This window comes from Symphodus melops, assembly GCF_947650265.1.
Source record: "Symphodus melops genome assembly, chromosome: 4".
NCBI lineage: Eukaryota > Metazoa > Chordata > Actinopteri > Labriformes > Labridae > Symphodus > Symphodus melops.
The window spans coordinates 1,833,979-1,851,744 of NC_136694.1; the positions used below are offsets into that span (position 1 = coordinate 1,833,979).

General features: G+C 45.6%; 1 protein-coding gene across 1 annotated transcript; it reads left to right on the plus strand.

The window, feature by feature from the left end:
• Positions 1 to 9,919: 9,919 nt before the first annotated feature.
• On the plus strand, positions 9,920 to 12,023 carry LOC306822713 (nuclear factor 7, brain-like). The gene is made up of 2 exons (XM_079341889.1): positions 9,920 to 10,005; positions 10,567 to 12,023. Exon 2 carries the CDS (start codon positions 10,584 to 10,586, stop codon positions 11,973 to 11,975), a length of 1,392 nt encoding a protein of 463 aa, XP_079198015.1. The 5' UTR covers positions 9,920 to 10,005; positions 10,567 to 10,583; the 3' UTR covers positions 11,976 to 12,023.
• Positions 12,024 to 17,766: the final 5,743 nt, after the last annotated feature.

Below are 17,766 nucleotides of genomic sequence, written 5' to 3' on the forward strand. Positions count from 1 at the left end.
TGATTACACGTATTGTGTTGTTGTCTCGAGATTAAACCTCTGAAGGGTTTTTATGGAGATATTTTGAGTGAAATTTGTTGTAAATGATGAATTATACCCACAAACCTGTATAAAGATCCACACATGCCACCGTCAGCTTGTATAACAGCAGTGGAAGCCTTTGTTCAACATGGACGCTAACTTTCCCCACAGTGGCGGTGACACCACCACACCCAGGACTCTTATTGGATTCATTCATACTACACTACACTGCATTCAGACTGTTACACTGTGACATGTCTTATTCTACTTCATGTCACATTTCTACATCAATGTTTGTTTCTATTCACTGCTGAACTGTCACTTATTTGCTGTATATATTACTCTACTGTTACCATGTCACTTCGATTTGACTCTTACTGCACAACATATCTGGATGTCCCGTTCTGACCATTAATGTGTGTCAGTCATTGTTGATGTATGTTGTTTTGTATCTTTTTGATTTTGTCCTGAACTGTTTCAACACTTAAATTTGAGGTTCATTTAAGGATGAGCTCTTTTGATGCCTACGATATAACAATCTGCACACAGACATCAATGCTTAAAGTTTGTGTAAAACAATGAAAAAAGTATTTCATGTTTGCTATACAACAGTTATTCACTGAGACTAAAGTAAATAAAACAATACTAGTTTGATAAATCAAGTCTTAAAGGAACCTTTGCTGTGTTAATATGCATTCTTGTATGTTCTTGCTTTCTGGCATACCCATTTAACGTCATCTTTAACGGTCAAGTTACTGTCCCAATACACAAGTTCGCATTTTGCCAAGAATGGTTAAAATTTTCGAAAGTGTTCTTGACACGGCCCTTTTTCCAAGGATGCATCGGTTGGTGACTTGCATGAAATTCTGAGTGGAGATATCCCAGCATGCAGTTCGGTGTCAGCTGGGCAGCCTCCTCCTCCGCCTCTTGGTAAAACATACCAATCGTAGCTACAATTAATGCCCGGTTCATCTTTTTCCTTTAATTCTGATTTACAAACTCTGATTTGATGCTTTTGTTATCTTAACATCCACCAACCATCAAACCCCACAAATTAAAAATGACAGTTGGCTAATTATATATAGCCGACAAACCAGGCTCGTGAGGATTAATGCACTTCACTCACTCTTTGCCAGATTGTCTTAGCTCCCATGCCTAACTCTCCAGCACTTATTCCCGGATTGCCTACCTGTTATCGACCCGACCTGCCTCCAACCATCGTCTCTTGTCTCAGCCCCTGTAAACCTACTGGCCTTCTGTTTATGACCACGAGTATTGCCTGCCTGTTCCCTGTTCCTTGTCTGCCTGTGGCTGGTTGGCGTTTGGACTGTTCCGACTCAACCAGAAAGACTCAACAGATCAGCTTTGCCTCTCCAGCTCACTTCTTCTGGTCTGTTGTCTACATACGTAACCTGATAAATAAAGACCGTTTAAAAAGGAAAACACTGGTTCATTTGTGCTGCAATTGGGTTCACTCCATACCCGTTACAGTACAATCTGGCCAGCTATGGACCCAGCACACTCACCACTTAGTCTCCTCGAGACGATTGAGGGCGTCCTGCAGCTGCAGAGACCCATGGACATGTGCTAGCAGCTTTAGCCGAACAAATGCAACAGCTAGCAGCCTGCATATCCCAGCTTTCTCCATCTGCTGTCTCTGCTTTCTCTCCTGGAGAATCGGCTTTTACTCCTACACCTGTATCGGTCTCTTCACTGCCCAGGGATGCTCCTGAGCCTTGGGTGGGAACCCTGGAGCGTTACAACGGTGACCGACAGACTTTTCTCACCAACTGATCTCTTCTGTTCACCCTGCAGCCCCGCACCTTTGCCACGGAACCAGCAAAGGTAGCATTTGTCATCAGTCATCTGACAGGCAGAGCTCGACTGTGGGGAACAGCTGAGTGGGAGAGACGGTCTCCAGCCTGTGCCTGCTTTGACTCTTTTGCTGCTGAGCTTCGCAAGATTTTTGGGTTCGAGAATTGTGGTTCTGAGTCAACAAGGGGACTGATGGAATTGAAGCAAGGCACGCAAACGGTGGCTGATTATTCTATTGATTTCCGCACCAGAACCAGCCAAAGCAGTTGGAACAGTCCAGCCCTCTGTGAGGCCTTCCTCCACGGTTTGGCTGACTACATGAAAGATGAACTGATCTCACATGACACCCCCATCACCTTGGACGGGGTGATTGAATTGGCCATCCGCATTGACTTACGCATCCAGGCCCGTCAATGAGAGAAGCGCCAAGGGGGGGCCCAACGCTCTCTTCCACCTCGCTCCCGTGGGGGTGCTACTGCAGCCAACTCCACCCCACTGCATCAGCAGGTTGAGGATCCTGAACCCATGCAGTTGGGTCGCACCCCACCCTCTCTGGAGGAGAGGGAGTGCCGCCGCAGGTCCAACCTCTACCTCTATTGTGGAGCAGCGGGACACTACATCTCCAACTGTCCAGTAAAAGCCAGAGCTCACCAGTTGTAGGGGGGACCCTGGTGAGCTCAACTGCCTTGTTACCTCCCCAGACTCAGAGACCTCTGCTCCAAGGCCGTCTTCTTCTTCCAGATGGCTCCCACTCCTTGGCTATCTTCATTGACTCTGGGGCAGATGCCAGTATCATTAATGAGGAGGTGGTCCTTCAGCTGGGGCTCAAGAGGGTCCTTTTGCCTCGTCTGGTTCCTGCTAGAGCCTTAGATGGACACATATTGGGTACGGTCACTCATCAGACCTCTCCTGTCCACTTACTGCTTTCTGGTAATCATCATGAGACCTTCCAGTTTCACATCCTAAACTCTTCTCACCTGCCTCTGATCCTGGGGTTTCCGTGGCTCCGTCTTCACAACCCTCACATTGACACGGGGGCCGCTCTGGAGTGGAGCTCTTCCTGTCATCAAAGGTGCCAGCAGCATGCCTCAGCTCCGTTTCACCCCTCCAGCTCCAACTCCAGTTCTTCACCTGACCTCTCAGGGGTGCCACCTGAGAACCATGACTTTCGCCAGGCCTTCAGTAAAGCCAGAGCCACATCTCTGCCCCCACATCGCCCCTATGATTGTGCCATAGATCTTCTGCCTGGTACCTCACCTCCCAAGGGGCGTCTGTACTCTCTCTCTGAGCCCGAGAGAGAGGTCATAGAGACTTACATCAATGAATCCCTGGCCGCTGGTATCATTCGTCCTTCTTCATCTCCTGCTGGAGCAGGTTTTTTCTTTGTCAAGAAGAAGGACAAGACATTAAGACCCTGCATCGACAACAGAGGACTGAATGATATTACCATAAAAAACCGTTACCCACTGCCACTCATCTCCACTGCCTTCGAACTGCTCCAGGGGGCTACCATTTTTTCCAAACTTGACCTGCGCAACGCCTACCACCTCGTCCGCATCAGAGAGGGAGATGAGTGGAAGACGGCATTCAACACCCCAACTGGACATTACGAGTATCTTGTGATGCCGTTTGGCCTGACCAATGCTCCTGCTGTCTTCCAGGCAATGATTAATGATGTGCTCAGGGACATGCTCAATCGATATGTAATGAATCTTACATCGAGTGTATTTGGAGCTTACTGTGAGAACTCTTTCTAAAAACAGATTTTGAGTCAAAGGTTTTTATTGAACTCTCATCCTGTACTATGAAACAAAAAGACTAAGAGACTCAATTCTCGTCAGGCCCGCTGGTCTCTGTTTTTTGCCCGTTTCAAAATCACCCTCTCCTACCGTTCAGTCACACACCTCATCAGTCTAACAGCTCTCACCTGCTGCTCAGCCACACACCTCAACAGTCAAACTGCTCTCACCTGCTCATCATCTCCAATCAAGCCAGTATATATGCAGCTTCATTTCACTCACTCTCTGCCAGCTTGTCTTAGCTCCCATGCCTAACTCTCCAGCACTTATTCCCGGATTGCCTACCTGTTATTGACCCGACCTGCCTCCGACCATCGTCATCGTAAACCTACTAGCCTTCTGTTTATGACCACGAGTATTGCCTGCCTGTTCCCTGTTCCTTGTCTGCCTGTGGCTAGTGGGCGTTTGGACTGTTCCTGCTCAACCAGAAAGACTCAACAGATCAGCTTCGCCTCTCCAGCTCACTTCTTCTGGTCTGTTGTCTACATACGTGAACCTGATAAATAAAGACGGTTTAAAAAGGAAAACACTGGTTCTTTTGTGCTGCAATTGGGTTCACTCCATACTCGTTACAATTGCATTGTTTATATACAGTAATCCATACTTTTAATCCTTAAAAAGGGATTCTCTTTTCTTTGGGAGATTATTTTTTTTTTGTTGCTGAAGAAAAGCCGACATCAAGTGGTGTGTTAGTTCCATAGTTGCGTGTTGATGAGTATTTTTTTGTGCACTTTTCATTGTTTGAGACAACAAGTTAGCGATTTGTTCAGCTAAAAGGTTAACCTGACAAATGTTGCATTGCCAGCTGCCTAAGAGGAGTGACTTTCCCCAATCCTGAGAGGACTTGAGGTGTGAATGCTTGAGCCTAGCTTTCCAGCACTCACCCCTGTAACTGCAGTGACCTGGTTTGGAATCTAATCAAATTGAACCTCCTGCTGACTTTTTAGCAGAGCAGATTCACTAACATTAATCTACGAGGATTTCTGTTTTACCACATTTAATGGGTACCAAGACCCTATGTGGGCCAGGAGCTGAGCCAGGTCCCTAGAGGATGGAGACAGACATGTTGAAAACCTTAGGACTTCTGAGTCTTCAGACCACTCAGGCATTTCTCACCAGCCTGTAACTCATGGTATGCGGACCAGACAGTCTCAATGCCTCCATGAGGACACTCCCACCAAAAGGACAGGGCCCCTGGGCACTCGTTCTCATCCTTTCAGAGCTGAGACCTTCCGGGCTGAGCTGCTGTCGTCTTGGCCTGTGATTTTACTCTTAGGGCTTTCACTTATAATTGCTTAGGAACACACAATACAGGTGTTGATTATTTGATAGATGTGCAGATCTACAGAAGTGAGTGCTGGAAAGTTTTGCATTGGATGAAAGCCAGTTGTGTGCACAGGTGCACTGAGTTGGGAGTGGCCGGCAGGCAGGGTGGAGCCGAGGCAGGGTGAGTGGAAAATTACTGAGACGAGGCAGGTGTAGAGTGTGACAGTCAGTTCAGCAACCAAAGAGGAAAACTATAACTCTGCTACGACAAACTGCTGACTCTACAGACACTGAAAGTAGGTATAACAACAGGAACCAAAGCTTTATGTTGTCAGACAGATTATCCCAGAAATCAGTGAAGCTCTGATGGGGAAGGGGGGGAAAAAAATCATAAAAAGGGCTTTGTCCTAATGAAGCTGTACATGCCTGTTTTCAAATGCCAACCTTTAGTTGTATATAAAGTCCCTATTTTTCACTGTCAATAGTTTACAGGAAATGTTAACGTAATGAATCTCACATCGAGTGTATTTGGAGCTTACTGTGAGAACTCTTTCTATAAACAGATTTTGAGTCAAAGGTTTTTATTGAACTCTCATCCTGTACTATGAAACAAAAAGGATTCAGAGAATAAAGTACATGTTAGCAAACAGGGCCGTAGCCACCATTGAGGACACCGAGGTTATATCCTCTATTTTTTTCCTCGTTTCATGAAAACCGAAAGTAAACACGGTCGCAACGTCACTGCTGGTCTATTTTTAGAACAGCATTTAAATGAATCAGGGCAAAGATGCAATGTAGTGGTAAGAGGCTGAATAGCAAAGTTTGTGATGAAGGGAGAGGTGTGGTCATTGACTTTGTTTGTTGTGTTTTCAGATGTACTCTGGGACTAAATGGCTTCCAAATGGAAGGCGGATCTCTCCTGTACAGTTTGTAATGAAGTCTTCAGAGAGCCTGTTCTTCTGTCATGTACACACAGCTTCTGTAGAGACTGTCTGCAGAACTGGTGGAGACAGAAAGCATCACGCGAGTGTCCAGTTTGTCACACAGTTTCTTCACAGACTTCTCCACCTTTAAACCGGGTCCTGAAGAACCTGTGTGACACCTTCTTGTTGGAGCGAGATCAGACATCTTCAGAGGATTTCTGCCCTTTGCACTCGGAGAAACTCAAACTGTTCTGTTTGGACCATCAGCAGCCGTTGTGTCTGCTCTGCAGGGATTCAGAAACACACACCAACCACACGTTCAGACCCACTGATGAAGCAGCAGGACAACACAAGAAAAAACTTCAGGAACATCTGGAGCCTTTAAAGGAGAAAAAAAGGCGTTTAAAACTAGTTCAAGCGAAGTTTGATCAAACAGCAGACCATATTAAGGTGCAGGCCCGGCACACAGAGGGGCAGATTAAGGAGGAGTTTAAGAAGCTTCAGCAGTTTCTAAAACAGGAAGAGGAGGCGAGGCTGTGTGCGCTGAGGGAGGAAGAGGAGGAGAAGAGGAAGAGGATGAAGGATGAGATGAAAGCTCTGAGCAGAGAGATAGATGCTCTCTCAGAAACAGTCAGAGCCACAGAGGAGGAGCTGAGAGCTGAAGACGCCTCATTCTTGAGAAACTACAAGGCTGCAGTGCAAAGAGTCCAGCAGCGCCACATACTGGAGGATCCAAAGCTGCCCCCAGGAGCTCTGATAGACCAGGCCAAACATCTGGGCAACCTGAGCTTCAACATCTGGAACAAGATGAAGGACATGGTCTCCTACTGTCCTGTGATTCTGGATCCAAACTCTGCTAATCCACACCTCAACCTGTCTGATGATCTGACCAGTGTGAGACTTGGAGAGAGGAAGCAGCTTCCTGATAATCCAGAGAGGTTTTCTTTTGTTTTCTTTGTACTGGGCTCAGAGGGTTTTAACTCTGGGATTCACAGCTGGGATGTTGATGTTGGAGACAGGAAAGGCTGGACACTGGGTGTGATAGCAGAATCTTTCAACAGAAAGGGAAAAAACCAAAGTGGACATTGGAGAATAGCGTTCAGTGACCAAAGTTACTCTGTAAAGTCATCCCTGAAACCAAACACTCCTCTTGTAGTGCGAAAGAAGCTCAGGAAAGTCCGAGTTAAGCTGGACTGGGACAGAGGAACTCTGTCTTTCATTGATGCTGTTGACAAAACACACATACACACTTTCAGAGAAAAGTTCACTGAGAGTCTGTTTCCATTCATTAACCCCCAAGATAAACTGAAAATATTACCTTCAACAGTCAGTGTGAACAGAGCAGTTAGAGATTAGGATGATTAAACGTATTGTGTTGTTTTCTTGAGATTAAACCTCTGAAGAGTTTTTATGGAGACATTTTGAGTGAAAACTGTTTGTAAATGATGAATTATACCCACAAACCTGTATAAAGATCTACACATGCCAACGTTTTAGCACATGCAAAACTAAGGACCTCTGTGCCGACGACCATCAGCTTGTATAACAGCAGTGGAAGCCTTTGTTCAACATGGACGCTAACTTTCCCCACAGTGGCGGTGACACCACCACACCCAGGACTCTTATTGGATTCATTCATACTACACTACATTCAGACTGTTACACTGTCACATGTCTTTTTCTACTTCATGTCACATTTCTACATCAATGTTTGTTTCTATTCACTGCTGAACTGTCACTTCTTTGCTGTATATATTACTATGGCGTTACCATGTCACTTTGATTTGACTCTTACTGCACAACATATCTGGATGTCCTGTTCTGACCATTAATGTCTGTCATTCTTTGTTGATTAAATTTGGGGTTCTTTTAAGGATGGGCTCTTTTGATGACTCCGATATAACAATCTGCACACAGACATCAATGCTTAAACTTTGTGTAAAGCAATAAAACAAAGTATTTCAAGTTTGTGATACAACAGTTATTCACTGAGACTAAAGTATTTAAAACAATGCTAGTTTGATAAATCAAGTCTTAAAGTAACCTCTGCTCTGTTAATATGCATTCTTGTATGTTCTTGCTTTCTGGCGTACCCATTGAACGTCATCTTTAGCGATCAAGTTACTGTCCCAATACACAAGTTCGCATTCTGCCAAGAGCGGATAAAATTTCCGAAAGTGTTCTTGGCACAGCCTTTTTTCCAAGGATTCATCGGTTGGTGACTTGCGTGAAATTCTGAGTGGAGATATCCCAGCATGCAGTTTGGTATCAGCTGGGCAGCCTCCTCCTCCGCCTCTCGGTAAAGCATACCAATCGTAGCTACAATTAATGCCCAGTTCATCTTTTTCCTTTAATTCTGATTCACAAACTCTGATTTGATGCTCTTGTTATCTTAACATCCACCAACCAGTAAACCCCACAAATTAAAAATGACGGTTGGTTTATTATATATCGCCAACAAACCAGGCTTGTGAGGATTAAACCACAGAGGGAAAAAAGACAAATGTTAAATCAGTAGTGAGCAACTGTCCTTGTTATTGTTTTTAAACAGTTATTTCATTATTGATGTAAATCAGCAATCGGAAGCACTTGTTGAGTGGTTTACTGTATATCCAACAGGAAACCCTTTGGTACGCCTCAGCAAGCTTTGCTCTGCTGAGGCGGGTCATGCAATACCCGGAAGAATGCATCGTCCTTCCCAAACAGAAGTTGTTCTTGAAAGAGTTTTCTTGCAAGCCCAAAAGTTCATAAAAACACAACTGACTAAGAACAACTCTACGAGAACGCAAGTCTGTTCTTAAGCGTTCTCGATATTGAGAAACGGCCAACAACTGCTACAACACCTCCACAGACTGGCACAGGAATAAGTTCTAAAACCCAAAAGTGAGACGTTATGGTGCCCCGTGTGAGGCCGTACAAACCAACATGTTGGTGCCCTGTGTGAGGCCCTTAATGAACCACCTTTGTTGCATTGTTTATATACAGTCATCCACATTTTTTATCCTTAAAAGGGATTCTCTTTTCTTTGGGAGATTGTTTTTATACCTTAGTGGATTATGTTAGTCGTCTATAATGTGCAGTTTACACTGTTTCATTCTGTAATTTAATGTAAAGTTTTTCTCAAGACAGTTTACTGAGTAACATATAATTACTTATGAGTGTCACGCCCTCCACCTCTGCCAGTGGTTAGTGGCAGCTCTCTCCCTCTTTCTCTTTTTTCTCTCTCTCTTTGCTCTTAGGAGTGCGTGCACTCGGCTGGTGGTGTAAGGACAATCAGGTATGGCTAATTGCTGATCAGCGGATGAGACGCAGCTGAGCAGAGTTAGTGGCTGCAGCAGTTTGCATTTAAGGAGCCTCCAGCCTGCTGTCCAGTGCCGGACCGTGTTCAGTAACAGTTAGTATTTCGATCGCTGCACATGCCTTGCTTCTACGCTTTGCTGTTCAACTCCTAATAACCTGTTCTTCTGTGCAGTTGAATCCCCTGCAGCCACGGAGCTCTTCTACTCTGTCGACTTCACTCACAGCACGAAGCTACTCTGCATACACCTTGGATTCGTCACGACGGGTCATAGGCAGTTCAGACACCACCAGCCTTGCTTCCCCCTCCTTTAGTTTATCTCAGCTAAGTGTTAGCTTTTTAGACGTACTACTCGACTCGCGTTTTGAGTCAGTTGTTTTGCCTCTGCTTTGTTTGTAGCATTAGCTTAACTCATGTTAGCACGACGCTTTAGTTTATCTTCGGCTGTTAGTCGCTCTTTGTTTTCGTCAGTTAGTTTGTTATTCCTCGCCTGTTTTATAGGGTTGAGCGTCCTCAGTTGTGGTGTTTATTTTGTGTTTGTAAATAAATTTATTATTTTGTAATTCGGTCCTCCGTGTCTCTCTGTTCTGCACTTGAGACTCAACACGTCCCGTAACAATGAGCACACAACACAGGTAATGATTATTAGATAGATGTGCAGATCTACAGAAGTGAGTGCTGGAAAGTTTTGCATTGGATGAAAGCCAGTTGTGTACACAAGTGCACTGAGTTGGGAGTGGCCAGCAGGCAGGGTGGAGCCGAGGCAGGGTTAGTGTAAAATTACTAAGACGAGGCAGGTGTAGAGTGTGACAGTCAGTTCAGCAACCAAAGAGGAAAACTATAACTCTGCTACGACAAACTGCTGACTCTACAGACACTGAAGGTAGGTATAACAACAGGAACCAAAACTTTATGTTGTCAGACAGATTATCCCAGAAATCAGTGAAGCTCTGATGGGGAAAAATAAAAATCATAAAAAGGGCTTTTTCATAATGAAGCTGTACGTGCCTGTTTTCAAATGCCAACCTTTAGTTGTATATAAAGCCACTATTTTTACTGTCAATAGTTTACAGGAAATGTTAACGTAATGAATCTTACATCAAGTGTATTTGGAGCTTACTGTGAGAACTCTTTCTAAAAACAGATTTTGAGTCAAAGGTTTTTATTGAACTCTCATCCTGAACTATGAAACAAACAGGATTCAAAGACAAAAGTACATGTTAGCAAACAGAGCCGTAGCCACCATTGAGGACACCGAGGTTATATCCTCTGTATTTTTTTCCCTTAAGTTTCGTTTCATGAAAACCGAAAGTAAACACGGTCGCAACGTCACTGCTGGTCTATTTTTAGAACAGCATTTAATGTAGTGGTAAGAGGCTGAATAGCAAAGTTTGTGATGAAGGGAGAGGTGTGGTCATTGACTTTATGTTTGTTGTGTTTTCAGCTGTACTCTGGGACTAAATGGCTTCCAAATTGAAGGAGGATCTCTCCTGTACAGTTTGTCATGAAGTCTTCAGAGAGCCTGTTCTTCTGTCATGTACACACAGCTTCTGTAGAGACTGTCTGCAGAACTGGTGGAGACAGAAAGGAGCACGCGAGTGTCCAGTTTGTAAGACAGTTTCTTCACAGACTTTTCCACCTTTAAACCGGGTCCTGAAGAACCTGTGTGACACCTTCTTGTTGGAGCGAGATCAGACATCTTCAGAGGATTCCTGCCCTTTGCACTCGGAGAAACTCAAACTGTTCTGCTTGGACCATCAGCAGCCGGTGTGTCTGGTCTGCAGGGATTCAGAAACACACACCAACCACACGTTCAGACCCACTGATGAAGCAGCAGGACAACACAAGAAGAAACTTCAGGAACATCTGGAGCCTCTAAAGGAGAAAATAAGGCGTTTAAAACTAGTTCAAGCGAAGTTTGATCAAACAGCAGACCATATTAAGGTTCAGGCCCAGCACACAGAGGGGCAGATTAAGGAGGAGTTTAAGAAGCTTCAGCAGTTTCTAAAACAGGAAGAGGAGGCAAGGCTGTGTGCGCTGAGGGAGGAAGAGGAGGAGAAGAGTCAGAGGATGAAGGAGGAGATGGAGGCTCTGAGCAGAGAGATAGATGCTCTCTCAGAAACAGTCAGAGCCACAGAGGAGGAGCTGAGAGCTGAAGACGCCTCATTCTTGAGAAACTACAAGGCTGCAGTGCAACGAGTCCAGCAGCGCCTCATACTGGAGGATCCAAAACTTCCCCCAGGAGCTCTGATAGACCAGGCCAAACATCTGGGCAACCTGAGCTTCAACATCTGGAACAAGATGAAGGACATGGTCTCATACTGTCCTGTGATTCTGGATCCAAACTCTGCTCATCCACACCTCAACCTGTCTGATGATCTGACCAGTGTGAGACTTGGAGAGAGGAAGCAGCTTCCTCATAATCCAGAGAGGTTTTCTTTTGTTTTCTTTGTACTGGGCTCAGAGGGTTTTAACTCTGGGATTCACAGCTGGGATGTTGATGTTGGAGACAGGAAAGGCTGGACACTGGGTGTGATAGCAGAATCTTTCAACAGAAAGGGAAAAAACCAAAGTGGACATTGGAGAATAGGGTTCAGTTTGGACCATGGTTACTCTGTAAAGTCATCCCCGAAACCAAACACTCCTCTTGTAGTGCGAAAGAAGCTCAGGAAAGTCCGAGTTAAGCTGGACTGGGACAGAGGAACTCTGTCTTTCATTGATGCTGTTGACAAAACACACATACACACTTTCAGAGAAAAGTTCACTGAGAGTCTGTTTCCATTCATTAACCCCCAAGATAAACTGAAAATATTACCTTCAACAGTCAGTGTGAACAGAGCAGTTAGAGATTAGGATGATTAAACGTATTGTGTTGTTTTCTTGAGATTAAACCTCTGAAGAGTTTTTATGGAGATATTTTGAGTGAAAACTGTTTGTAAATGATGAATTATACCCACAAACCTGTTAAAGATCTACACATGCCAACGTTTTAGCACATGCAAAACTAAGTACCTCTGTGCCGACCGCCGTCAGCTTGTATAACAGCAGTGGAAGCCTTTGTTCAACATGGACGCTAACTTTCCCCACAGTGGCGGTGACACCACCACACCCAGGACTCTAATTGGATTCATTCATACTACACTACATTCAGACTGTTACACTGTCACATGTCTTATTCTACTTCATGTCACATTTCTACATCAATGTTTGTTTCTATTCACTGCTGAACTGTCACTTATTTGCTGTATATATTACTATGGCGTTACCATGTCACTTTGATTTGACTCTTACTGCACAACATATCTGGATGTCCTGTTCTGACCATTAATGTCTGTCATTCTTTGTTGATTAAATTTAAATTTGGGTCCTTTTAAGGATGGGCTCTTTTGATGACTCCGATATAACAATCTGCACACAGACATCAATGCTTAAAGTTATTCAGAACAGTTATTCACCGAAACTAAAGTAATTAAAACAATGCTAGTTTGATAAATCAAGTCATAAAGGAACCTCTGCTCTGTTAATATGCATTCTTGTATGTTCTTGCTTTCTGGCGTACCCATTGAACGTCATCTTTAGCGGTCAAGTTACTAGTCGCATTTTACCAAGAATGGTTACAATTTCCGAAAGTTTTCTCGACACGGCCGTTTTTCGAAGGATGCATCAGTTGGTGACTTGCGTGAAATTCTGAGTGGAGATATCCCAGCATGCAGTTCGGTAACAGCTGGGCAGCCTCCTCCTCCACCTCTCGGTAAAGCATACCAATCGTAGCTACAATTAATGCCCAGTTCATCTTTTTCCTTTAATTCTGATTCACAAACTCTGATTTGATGCTCTTGTTATCTTAACATCCACCAACCAGTAAACCCCACAAATTAAAAATGACGGCTGGCTAATTATATATAGCCGACAAACCAGGCTTGTGAGGATTAAACCACAGAGGGAAAAAAGACAAATGTTAAATCAGTATTGAGCAACTGTCCTTGTTATTGTTTTTAAACAGTTATTTCATTATTGATGTAAATCAGCAATCGGATGCACTTGTTGAGTGGTTTACTGTATATCTAACAGGAAACCCTTTGGTTCGCCTCAGCAAGCTTTGCTCTGCTGAGGCAGGTCATGCAATACCCGGAAGAATGCATCGTCCATCCCAAACAGTCAGTTGTGTTTTTATGAACTTTTGAGCTTGTCTGAGAATAAAATATTTTTTTTGTTTGCACTGCTGGATGCAGTTTGAACTGTCAATGTAAAGTTCCAAATGGCTGAATATATAAATAACTTCTTTCATCTTTCTTTCTGTAAAATTATTACATGTCTGTTTACATCATATACACCTGTTCACATGTCTGTTTACATCATATACACCTGTTCACATGTCTGTTTACATCATATACACCTGTTCACGTGTCTGCTTTCATCTGATACATGCATGTCTTTCTACATCTCATGTCGACGCTGTTCTAACTGTGACTTGTGTGTTTTTAACTTGTACTAACATCTACACACTTTAATCTCTGCTGTTCTTCATATCTAACTCTGATTGGATTCTAACCTGTATTAACACACTAACATCCTGACACTTATTCTAACCTGTATTAACACACTAACATCCTGACACTTATTCTAACCTGTATTAACACACTAACATCCTGACACTTATTCTAACCTGTATTAACACACTAACATCCTGACACTTATTCTAACCTGTATTAACACACTAACATCCTGACACTTATTCTTCTTTTACACTTTGTTCTTGTTGATAGGTTAAAATGTTTTTGTATAGTTGCACTGTCGTTATTTGCTGCTCTGTGTGCCCTGAATTCCCCCCCCGGGGACAAATAAAGTTTTTTGAATTTCAATTTGAATTTGTAGCAGCCGTCGACCAAGACAATGAGGAAGCGTGGAATTCAAGTTATCTCATGTCGAGCACCGTTGAACTAGAGAAGAAGGCAAATAAGGCCAAAATTCACAATCTCAAGCAGTGGATTACACTTCATCATAAATAAACATTTTACCATTCATTCATAAACATTTCAGAGTGCAACATTTTACCTTAAACCCATAAACAATAACACAGACATCACAACAGGCCTGATTCAAACACGACAACAAAACAATATTGTACAACCCCATATAGCAGTGAACCTTGCTTTTCATTCATAAATTATTTAATTAACACCTCAACAATTATGCAAAGCATGCACATACCTCGCGCCGCATGACGAGGGTGCAAACTTTTCATCGGACAGGAATCTCCATAGAAGCCCAAACGAACCTTCATGCTTGTGTCAAAAACACAACCCATAAAACTCAGTTTTAGTGTCACGTTCAGCAACAATGAATTACTGTGACAAACAAACAAAAAAACACTGTACATACCATAAACTCTGCTTAAATTCCCCCGTCTGCTGCTCACTGTGAGACAAGCCGAGTGTGCGCTAAAACACACTATTCATGTTCCAGGGTGGCGTTACGTTTCGGACCACTTAAAATATTGTGGCGAGCTGCATGGAAGAATGACACATGGACCAAGAGTTGGTCTTATTTGGCGCACACTGCCCCAAGCAGGTGCTTTTATTTAGACAGAACATCAAGAACACAACAACACACTGCCCACAGCAGAAAGTCATGAACATCAATACCCCAAACACTCATGGTTTAACCCAGAGTCCCGAACACCCATAATGCTTTGCAGCACCCAGTCCCCGCGATTGGCTCTATGATCGCTACATAGCCCCCATCTGAGGGGTCAGTCGTCCTCTGCGACCCCATCAGCCAACACAAAGTCCCTCAAGCGTCCAGGCCGCATCTGGCGCCGAGCGGGCCATGTAGGACCATCAGGAGCCGGTCCAAGTGGAGGGTCAGGGCATGGAATGCTGTCATCACCTCCCTCATCAGCAGCAGGTGGAGCAAAAGGGTGATATGGGGAGAGCCTGTCCTGGTGCAGCATCACCTTGCGACCCCTACCAGGCATCCGTACCCGGTACACGACCTCAGACAAACAGCCCACCACATCACCGGGCCCCTGTTGCTGCGCAGTTTTGGAGAAAGTCCCTTCTTGCAGACAAGGCAGTACACCCACACCTTGTCCGCTGGAGCAAAGGCCTGTCCTTTGCAGCGGGTGTCATAGGCCCTCTTCTGCCGGACACCGGAGTTTGCCTGGGCCTGGCGGGTGTAGTCATGCCCCACATGCAGACACTCCCTCCGTCTGCGGAAGTAGTCCATTTCTTTTCCGCTGGTGATCTCAGGTTCCAGCGGGGCGTCCCTTCTGGGCGGTGCAGGTATCACAGCAATGCACGTGTAGCTTCACATCTCGTCGACAACCCGGCCAGTAGAACCGGGCCCGGAGGCGGTGAAGGGTCTTGGCATTTCCATAGTACCCTGCACCCACCTGACCATGGACAACCTGGAGAACTTGGGGGCGTAGGTCCCGGGGCACCAACAACTGCAGGAGGTCGTTCCCTCGTCCAGGAGCCTGCCACCTCCGGTACATCACTCCATTACAGATCTCGAAGCAGCCCCACTGGGAGTGATAAGCTTTCGCCTCAGGTCCCAAGGCCAACACTTCTGTCCACTTAGGTTGCTGTCCTGCCTCCAGCCAGCCTCTCACCAATGCAAGAGTTGCATCATTCTCCTGCTGTTCCCTCAGCTGCTCAGCGGTCAGCGTGAGCCACCCCTCTCCGTCGCTGATAGGGCAGGCAGCCGCCGCCCTCTGGACTGCCTGGCTCCGCTGGGTTGCAGCTGACCGACGGTGTCCCTCTGGCTGGTGCTTCCTCTCCCGCCCAGACTGGAGCTCCACAGTCTCTTTGCCTAGGGTGACAGTCCTCTTCACCACATCAACTTGGGCTCCCCAGTGGCTCAGCAGGTCCAGGCCGATGATACACGGGTCCCAGATATTGGCAAGCCAGAACTCGTGCACCACCTCCTGGTCTCCAGCCCGGACCGTCAACAGCCTCTTCCCCGCCATGCTAGCCTTTTCTCCGGTCACTGTCATCAGCTGGGTGCTGGTGGGGGTCCAAGCTATCAAAGGTAGGCCTGTGGTGTCAGGGAGGATGCCTGGTCTCACCATGGAAATGGTTGACCCCGTGTCTATCAGGGCATGGCAGGTTTGACCATCAAGTTGGCAGTTCAAGTACAGTCCTTTTGTGTGGCCACAATGGCGCACCAGTGTACATCTGCCTTGGAGGGGAGTTGGAGGCTGGAGTGGCGGTCCCCTCACTGGGCCACTACACTACACTACATACAGCTGCACGTCTGCGGTAAAGTTGCCCTGGCTTTTTCCTCCCCATCTGTTACGAATGGCCAGCTGGTCTCTGCTATGATCTGTGGAGCGCTGCTGTCCAAACCGCCTCTGCAGAGCTATGGTCAGGTTGCTGAGGTCTCGCTGTTGTGCTAGGGTGAGGTCAAGGAGCACTTGAACTGCCTTCCCTTCCAGCGCCAGAGCCAGGTGGGTGGCAGCTTCCTCGTCGTTCCAGCCACTATGCAGTGCTGCTAGTTGGACTAGGGAGAGGTATGGCGCCAATGGCGTTGTCCCATTAAATCGTGGCAGCTTGACTGGTATCTTCGGCGCCGCCACAGGTTGTGACGGACCTCCTGTGGTCAATGATGGGGGAAGATCATCTGCAGCGTTGATCTCCAGCGGGTTGTAAGCAGGAACCATCACGTGTCGGCTGTAGTCACCCTCCCGGCCTCCAGGTGGCGAGGAGGCCGCGGCGCGCTGGAGCCCCCTGGAAGATCATCAGGCGGCAGCATGGCTGTAGCTGTGTTGCTCCTCCCGCGATTGGCTCTATGATCACTACAATATTATCCCGCTTATCTGGGGTCGCGTGGCAGCAGGCAAAACGAGTTGCCTCAGATATCCCTCTCTACAGCCACCTTTTCCAGCTCCTCCTGAGGGATCTGAAGCTTTTTCCAGGCCGTAAGGGATATAATCCCTCCGGTGAGGGAGCCAGGAAGCCTCCTGATCAGTTGCCCGAATGACCAACCAAATGACTTTGTTTATTGCTTTACACAAACTGAAAGCATTCACAGGTCTGTGTGCAGATCATTCTATTTTTTATTTTTTTTTAAGATTTGTTTTTGGCTTTTCATGCCTTTATTATAGATGGAGGAAGGTGTATAGAGTCGGAAGGGGGGAGAGACATGCGGGAAATGGGCCACAGGCCGGACGCGAACCCGGGCCGCCCGCGCGCGAGGACTGAGCCTCAATACGTGGGGTCACGCGCACTGCCGCTGCGCTACCGGCGACCCCAGAGATCATTCTATTTTAATGATATAAAGAGTTCATCCTTTAAAAATCCCAAATTTAAGGAAATGACAAAAGTTAGAAGATATAAAATAATGATGAACAATGAATGACACACATTAATGATCAGAACAGGACATCCAGATATGCTGTGCAGGAAGATTCAAATCAAAGTGACATGGTAACAGTAGAGTAATATATACAGCAAAGAAGTGACAGTTCAGCAGTGAAAAGAAACAAACATTGATGTAGAAATATCCTATAAAGTAGAATAAGACATGTGACAGTCTGAATGTAGTGTAGTGTGAATGAAATCAATAAGAGTCCTGGATGTGGTGGTGTCACCGCCACTGTGGGAAAGTTAGCGTCCATGTTGAACAAATTCTTCCACTGCTG

Excerpts from the sequence above, each read along its gene's own strand:
- LOC306822713 (XM_079341889.1), top strand. The coding sequence starts at position 10,584 with ATGGCTTCCAAATTGAAGGAGGATCTCTCCTGTACAGTTTGTCATGAA.